The sequence below is a fragment of the Manacus candei genome, unplaced genomic scaffold (genome assembly GCF_025592945.1).
Source record: "Manacus candei isolate 608988 ecotype Guabito, Panama unplaced genomic scaffold, ASM2559294v1 h1tg000050l, whole genome shotgun sequence".
Taxonomy (NCBI): domain Eukaryota; kingdom Metazoa; phylum Chordata; class Aves; order Passeriformes; family Pipridae; genus Manacus; species Manacus candei.
The window spans coordinates 18,576,819-18,585,489 of record NW_026138098.1 but is presented as its reverse complement, the minus strand read 5'-3'; the positions used below and the strand labels follow the sequence as shown (position 1 = coordinate 18,585,489).

Below are 8,671 nucleotides of genomic sequence, written 5' to 3'. Positions count from 1 at the left end.
ATCACACATGCTTTTAACTACTTAAAAATATTTTTTGAGTATTATACTAATTTAGTCAATTAAACATTTTAAACAAATGCTAGTACTGGAAAAAAACTAGTTGCTAGGAAGCATTATTTGAAACTGTATGAAAAATGGAAATATAATTAAAGATAATATAAATAATTTGGTCAGTGCCACACTATACAGGAAAAGATGGCCCCCCACTCCCACTCTTCCCCTGTGCCCAAACACTTGTACAACACACTTTTGTTTTTCCTTTTTTAATAAGTCCAGAAAAGCCAAGGATTTATAAAAAGTACATGCAAGTCTATTTACATTAATGGATCATCGAGAAGCTGCAAACTCTCCTTAGTAAAGGAATTATGTCTTTAAGATTGGGAGTAGTAAATAAAACAGGACACCAAAACTAACAGATAAGGTGACAACAGTAGCTTTGCTGACTGCTGAATTTCTGGTTTGTTCTTCAGGCAAGTAGAGATGCATGGGGACATGACAACCAAAACAATTCAAATTCCCTACAGCTTTGAAGAGAAGAGCAAAATAATTTCAATTTTACTCTTTTTCTGAACAGTTTAAAGTCATATCAACAGATCTACACCCTAAATTATTACTTTCATCTTTCTCTTGAAAGAGGGAATGTAGGTGAACAAACAGGATCAGAAAAAGAGATGTTAAGAAAAGATGCAGTAGTCCCACCTTCAAATACCATGATGAAAACAGATTCTTGAATTGTCTGCCCTGTTCAACTCTAGCCTCTGAAAAGCCAGTTGATCAGTTATTGAAACAGTGAAGAACCACTTCTTGCACATTTCTACAGATCCTTTATCACTGAGCAAAAACAGGAGGAAAAGTCACTGGAAGTCTCCTAAAGGCTTTTTTTATGAGAAAGTAATAGTTTGTATTCTTGCTTCACCATTCATCTTTCAATATTTGTACTTTCACTCAAAGTAAACAAGATAATTTCACAGTAAGCAAAAACTAAAAGTAGCTTAGCTTTCCCTTCTCTTAATAGCTTAGGAATAGGAAGGACATTAGGCATATTTAACTGTTCCTAGTTTGAGCCATACAGTAATTTAATGTTGCTCCAACAATGTGGTTTTCTTCACAAAATCTATCTGTATTTTCCCCCTTAAGATTTCCTTGTGTAGCACACGAGGAAGACAGACCAAATGTCATACTTGGATTTGCTACAAATGACCCAGTTCTTCCTTCCTTGGAAAAAAAAATGGGTATTGGAACTTATCCAACTGTCAAGATGTTTGATATTTTCCCTACCTACAGAAAAGGTATAACCTGTAACTTCTGCATATGTTCCAACTACGTCTCCATCCAAAAGTGATTATGTTTAGTAAAATCCAGTAACACCATCAACCCTCTGACCAACTAACACCCCAGCCTATGTCAAGGTATAAAATCTTAAGTGCTAGGAGGGAACTGGAACATTTTGGATATAAATCACAGTGAAACACATGAACATATAATGATATTTCAATTATCAGTCCACACCTGTGACAAACATAACAGTTACTATCACCTCGGTGGTAAGAAACACTGCACCAAACACCTGCCAGTGGTGTTTGGGACTGTAACTGAACTGCTGATTATGGTGCAAGTGGGTGTTCTGGAATTTAATAAGTTTTCCTTAATTATCAATTGGCAGTTAACTCAATATTCTGCCAGGCTTCCCATTTTTTATGATTAAACCTTCATGGCAGTAGAATTAATTTTCCAAGTTAGTTAGTGATTTAAGTTATACTGTATATGCTAGATACTGGCAACAACTGAAGCACCAACATTAAACCAAAATTTTCACTACTGATGAAAGTTTCATACAGTGATTCTGATGCACTTGGCAGTACAAGTGAATCTCTCACGTTAACTACTATCATCTCCCCCCCTTGTTTTTTTAATGGTACACTGTGTGCCCCGTGACCATTCAAGTAACAAACAGGAAATGAAGGAAGAAGTTTTCCGGAATTTCACAGAAATCAAAGTCTTACAACTCATGGCAACATCCATGGTTCTTATTGTAATAAAAAGTCAGTATATGTTCTTAATCCTATTTATATTAAGATTTCTTTTAAAGAAAAGGTGCTACTTTGTATTGTTTCATCTATGAGGTAGATGGCACTTTCATATAAATAGTGTAAATCAGAAATTAAGGTAGCTCTAAGCCTGCAACAAGTCCTGCTCTACTGACTGTTCATAGTAATTATTTATGAATACAAAATACTTGCAAATTTTAAAAGTCAAACAGTAAGTCTTTGAGAGGAGAATGGTAGCCAAGTGGACAGAGAGATGCCTTTGCTTGTCAAAGGTCATCGGAATTCTGGCTTTAGCCTCCAGACCCCTTCACCGTTCGGGGTCCTGTGGAAGGTGCAGATGTTGCGGAGAAGTTCTCTGAAGACACAGGAGTGCGCCGCAGGCAGTTTGGACTCAAATTCCTGCAGTAACTCCCGAGTGCTGGCCTCGCCGTCCCCGCGCGCCTGGAACGCTATGAAGTTACGTAAATCCACCAGCAGTTCATCGTATTCTGTTGAACCCTCGACTGGGGTGGGTGCTGGCTGATGATTCTCATCTCCCTCATTCCTTGTCTGTTGTGGTAAAATAAAGTGGTTTCTTGCCCTCATATTAGCTAATAAGGATGAAGAGTCTAGAGCACTGGACGATTCTCCAGATTTTCCATCGAAGTGCTCACTGGAACCACACTTCTTTATATTTTGTTTCTTTATTGGATCTGCATCCTGCAAATAAACATACAGACTATGGAGGAAGTTGTATTTTGAGACCCACAGAATCTGTTAAACAAAATCTGCCTGTTGTTTAGACTTAAACCATAAACATGACCACTCAAAACTTAGTCAACTGAAATACACAATAAAGAGGTAATATATTCTGGTCTCAACTTTAGAACTTAGGAAGTGAAAGAAAAGCATTGCTGGTCTTGAGACAGATAACTACACCACAGTGCAATTTGTGACTGCTGTATCCAATCAGACTTCATTAAAACATGAAAAACCAAAAATTCACAGGTGACTAAAAATTCTAGAATTCTACATAATCATACAACAAAAGTTTATGAGACATCTACAGTATAAAACAGATTTATTGCATAAATCATAACATTTCACATATATCAGCTCTTAAGACAGAAATGTCTCTTACCTTCTGCTTCTTTGCAGGTGATGCACAAGTGGCATGTGGAGACAGCAGCATGGAGTTTCTTTTTTGACCAAACCGTCTCCTAAAAACCCACAAACATCCATCAAACATCCTTCTCAAAATGACTAGTACAGTTTTTCCAAAGACAGACTGGGTTTGTGTTTTAGGGTTCTCAAGAGCCCTCTGCTAAGTTTTCTGTTCTACTGTGCAACAATAATGCTTTCTTTGTGCTTCAGAATAGACTACCTTGGCTTGTAATGTGCCTTCATCTCTGTATTAAATATAAAACATGAACACCACTTTGATACGTTACTGCAAATAACAAGTGCAAAAAAAGATAAATCCATAACATCCTAACTCACTCTTCTGTTTTTGAAAAAGCAGCGTGAGGACAGAACTTACTTTATTCCTGATGGTGCACCAGAAAGACCACTCATGCCTGTCCAGGTTGGCACACCAGAAGCAGCTCCTAAACATCGCTGACGAGAGATTTTTAAGGCTCTCAAGGCATTCTGGGCCACTCTGCTTGCTTCTGCTTCCTCCAGCACATGATCTACACTGGAAGCTTCCATAATGGCATCATGCTTCAGAACACTGTGTACCCCTAAAAACCACAAGATTCAAGAGGTGAAGGAGGACATCTGCTAATTTACATGAAAATCAAATACTCACTTTTTAAGTGAATGCCACAGTAACATTTTTCCTTTCTCATGTTGATTATACTAAGCACATCAGTACAGTCATTCCTAACGAGAACCCCTTTCTATATGAGTTAAGTAATCAATTTGACAGTAAATCACTTCTGGTGTGCTGATGAGGTCATTATTCATAACAGATCTGGCAATTATGTTGGTAAATTGATCATTTCCATTGTTATGGACAGGACAGACAGAAGTGAAACCCTTGTGTAAATGAAGGTTGATTACATCCTTATTTCCAGGAGAAACACTGCATTACTTCTATATATCCAGAAGTGCAGGTCTATCTAAACTGCTGGGGCCAAGGTAATTAGCACATTCATAAATGTTGCATTTAAATTATGAACATCTTAAGGTCTCACCACAGTAACATAATAAACAAGTTTTGTATTGTAGCTCTAACTATCAGAGTAACAGAACTGCTCTTTCCCTCATTTGCATAGGTTAAACCTCTGTTTAAGAACAAGAACTGTTACCTGATTTTTTGAAAAGTTTCTGCAAGACATAATCATCATTTTTCTTTGAGTCTTCCTCCTTCTCTTCACTGTTCTCCCTTCTGTACTGTTTTTGTTTCACTAGATGAGGAATGCGTTTTCCTTCAAATCTGGCATCTTTGTGATGTTTCTTCTTAAACTCATCTTTGTGGCTCTCATGTGACAGCACAGCCACCTTGTGCTTTGTTTTTGAGATACATTTATAATGATTATTATCTATCTGCCCATCTTCAGTTTTAGCTTCCTGCTTTTCCCAGGAGCCAGCTGCATCACAAGTAAGGCTAAAATCTGCCTTGGCATTTTCATTAGCTGCTCCATGTACTTCATCAGCCACCACAGCAGTGAGACTTTTGGCATCCTCTGAAGACCCCGCATCGCATGGCAACGACTGGGACACAGATTTGTTGCCACTGTCCAAGTGTTCCTCCTTGCATTTATTCAGTGAATTTGTATCAGTAGTATCTTGTGCATTATCTTTTGCATAGCTGTTTTGGTCAAAGGATTCCAAATTTCCTTTGGTTTCCTCACTTGTCTCTATTGCTTTAGAAGAAGAATCTTTCATGTGTGTGGTTGAGCAGGAATTGGAGGACTTGCTCTTCTTGTGTGAGCTGCTTTCTGCAAGATGGAGATCACGTTTAGAAGTACCATTATGAGATGGCTTTGGGACTTGAACATCTGAACCAGTACCTGAGGGATGAATGAAATAAGTATCCATTTAACAACCACTTAAAACATTTTCTCTTCTAAACAAATAGAAAAAAACATGTACCTGCAAAAATAGCACTTGTTTCTGTCCCCTGAGACACATCTGGGCTGTTCAGAGTAAAGAGTTCATAAAGGTCATTGGATTTGAAGAAGCGATTCTGCTTAGGGTCTTTCAGCACTCTGTTTGTTAAAAACTGTTTGAAGATTTGTCTAAAATAAGAAAAAAAAGTACTTTGTGCATAAAACAATGTCTAGCTATGTTTAAGTACTGAATACAGTACTTAAACAGAAAACTGTATAAGCACAAATATTACCCTGCAGAACAATTAAGCAGTGGGAAGATTATGTTAGTTTCCAAAACAATCTTGAGTTAGTAACTTTCAAAACAACCAAGGAAATTGTTAAACGCAGAGATTTATTATTTTGCAACAGCCCCATAACACAACAGGTAACCACCATCCTGAGATGTCCTACGAGGCATCCCTTAACTAAGCAATAAATAATTTCACAGCTAGTATTTTTTTTTGTCCATTAAAATTGAAAAGCTTGCATGTTACAATAAAACTATCAGAAAACTCCTGAAAGAAAAACCAGAGCTTGTCAAAATGACAACATTTTACATGTTCAATTGATTGGAGGGATCAAAAGCAACAGAGTAGCTCAGTTTGATTGTGATGACTGGATGACAGCCACTGAAAAGGGAAATCACACTTGTGGTTAAGAGGAAGGGAAAAAGAGAGCCCACCTGCAGAGGACTAACAGGAATAAATCTGGGAGAGAACTGAGATGCAAAAAATCTTCTAGTACTGGTAAAACTACTTCTATGCTCTATTTGTACTACACAGTGCCTAGAGTAAAAGCTATTTTTTCTCTACAAAAAATACATCCCTAAATAAAACTGGAAATCAGTTTTTTAGAACTGTTTTTATCATGTTTTTGGCTCTGTGTACATTACACAGTGAAACTACTTTTAAATCTAGTTGTTGAAAACTAAGTTTAAGCATAAGCATCAGCTACTGCAAGTATCCACCAAAAGACTTCATAAAGTTTTTAAAGATTATCTGAGCTTCATAGCTTCCTGCAATGATGATCACATATTTGCAGGGAAGAACACACAGGAAAAGAGAAAAGACAGTTGCTTTAAGTTCACAGTCCATTGCACGGTTCTGGAAAGAAATGAATTTCTGATGGTTGTGCTGACCCTTAGAGTCCAATTCCTTGATGTGGTCAGTGTTGTTTAAACACAAGTATGCCAGAGGGATGGAAGCCAACCAACAGCGGATGCTTTGTGTCCATGTGGCAAAACAGATTAAAAAAGGCATTCAATAAGTGCTGGCATTTCATCATCTAGAGCTTTTCATTCATCTGAGTTTTCCAAAAGGATATTTCAGTTCTGAAGAGTAATGCCTAGACAGAGGATTCCCATGTACATTCATTTGGAATTCATGTGAGTGAAGCTAACTACTGAGAAAGATGAATTGGAAAGCAAAATAAAAAGATTTCATTGATTTCAAAATGCAAGCAACTTTAAAGGCTTTAGCTACATTTTGGAATAAATAACACGAATATGACTGGTGGTTATTTGGATTTAATTCTTTCACTTTGGAATGATTTGGGAATAAAATCAAATTGGGTTTGCACAGTAGTAAATGGATGTATGTACCATATACATCTTGATATATCCCAAGGAGAATATAAAGAACTCGTTGATTTCAATTTGCATTTCAAACTTGTTGAGTCTCACGTTCTGAGTAAGGTGCTGACTATTTTCTGTTTATGCCTCATACTCTCTTTTCCAGTGTGTGCTGCACACAGATGTTGGAACAGACTGATAAGGTACATTTAGCAGGTGGGTCTTGGAGCTGACAGGGAGCAGCATAGCCCTGAAGCTGGGAGTCTAATACTAGAAGAAGGTCCATTTTTCAGGAGAAATTTTAAAAAGCTTTGTGCAATGTGCCCATCATGACCAAGGTTGGGAGTTATAAGCCATGTGAGCACATGCACACTGGGTATGTCAGTGTTGCACCACCTTGAGTCGCTACAAGCATTTTCCTGAGCTTGCAGTTGTATCCAAGAAAACATTCTGACTGACCTGTGGTATATCTTCTCTTCAATAGTACCTGCAGTGAGAAGCCTGTACACAGTCACCTCTTTCTTTTGGCCTATTCTCCAAGCACGTTCCCGAGCCTGGAACACAAAAGGTTTGGTTATCAGACATTAGCCTCTTAAACATGTGTCTGACAGGGAGCTAATGATATCACTGTTTCAAACTTAGTTTGGACACTTAACATAGTTCAAGAAGTGGTATTTCTACAGCATTATGACAACTAACTCAGCAGGAGAAGAACAAGATTTAGAAAGTTTACATATGTAGAAAGACAAGTCTCCAACTGTACCAAGAAATCTATGTAAAAATTATCAATAAAATTATATTAAAATTGGAACTTTTATCTAGAATAAGTAGTTTATATAGACTTATTCCAGTAGGGATCTATTTTACAACAGAGCTTTAATATACACCTTTCTTTTGAATTTTTATTCTTTTTTCTTAACTGAAAGCTTTCCTATGAACATCTTGAATCAACCACTAATACATACCACTCTAAGTCAGAGACATGTAGATCTCAGAGCTATGTAGGATTCTATCAAAAAGTTTTTTCTCTCAAACACATAAGCACTACATACTACTATGAGATCTGATGAACCAGTCCCATCACACCCTGAGATAAAGCATGACTTTTAACAATATTGGCTTAGAGCAGCATTCAAAGGACATAGCTACATATCATTATCTAGTGACAAAGCCAATTTGAGCAACACTTGTTCTCCTTTTCTTACCCTGCACTGTCACCACGAACAGTTATATCGGTTCAACAGCTTGCACAGCTGTACTCTCCCGTCAAAAACATCCGGTTTATTCATTTTAAAAACACAGGCCATTTGAACTGTTTGTTTGACTACAAGAATTGACAATATTGAAGAGTGGTAAGATGTAACAACATAAAGGGGATGTGGTGGGAACCACTTAAATTGGTTTTGCCACAAGAGTATATCATAATGTGGAACTGCACCCTAAGAGACCGCTGCTGGGAACTGCAACCTTGGAAAGAGCTACACAGTGCTTTAACACTACTTGAGGAGATAAATGTAATTTCATCTTCAGTTTTGTTTCAGCTTAGCTGGTAAATGGAATGTAATAAAACAAACTCACCTGTGTGTCTACACTGGGATTCCAGTCAGGATCATAAATAATAACCCGGTCAGCACCAACCAAGTTAACACCAATGCCACCAACACGAGTTGTTAAGAGAAAAAGAAATATGGATTTGTCCTATAACACAAGAGAGAATTTACTAAAGTAAGAATTACCAAAGTGTAACATTAAAAAAATAAATTAATTCCTGAAATCTTTTATTATCAGCATTATTTACAAAGATGCAAAGAGGGTCAAGAGAAGGAATAAATTTCCTTGTTCATCTAGTATCTATTTTGACAAAAAAAAGTAGTCTAATCTAAATTTCATTTACTGTTGTCCAATAAAATTTCTTTTCCCCCTTCTCAACTGTTTTTTTTCTTAGCAGAAAACCCAATTTAAGTGTGAAAGAAGTG

At 37.1% G+C, this 8,671-nt stretch overlaps 1 protein-coding gene across 3 annotated transcripts in view; it reads right to left on the bottom strand.

Annotated features, from left to right (window-relative positions):
* Positions 1-246: 246 nt before the first annotated feature.
* The window catches only part of ERCC6 (ERCC excision repair 6, chromatin remodeling factor), a 46,090-nt gene continuing 37,665 nt past the window's right edge, over positions 247-8,671 (bottom strand). For 2 of the 3 annotated variants that reach the window (XM_051801276.1, XM_051801275.1), the window contains 7 exons: positions 8,274-8,393; positions 7,155-7,249; positions 5,127-5,272; positions 4,340-5,044; positions 3,568-3,769; positions 3,169-3,247; positions 247-2,747 (listed from right to left, as the gene is read on the bottom strand). In XM_051801276.1, the coding sequence (XP_051657236.1) occupies positions 2,322-2,747; positions 3,169-3,247; positions 3,568-3,769; positions 4,340-5,044; positions 5,127-5,272; positions 7,155-7,249; positions 8,274-8,393 (1,773 nt within the window). In that variant the 3' untranslated portion in view covers positions 247-2,321. The remainder of the gene's footprint in view (positions 2,748-3,168; positions 3,248-3,567; positions 3,770-4,339; positions 5,045-5,126; positions 5,273-7,154; positions 7,250-8,273; positions 8,394-8,671) is intronic. The other variant, XM_051801278.1, reaches the window with a different exon arrangement.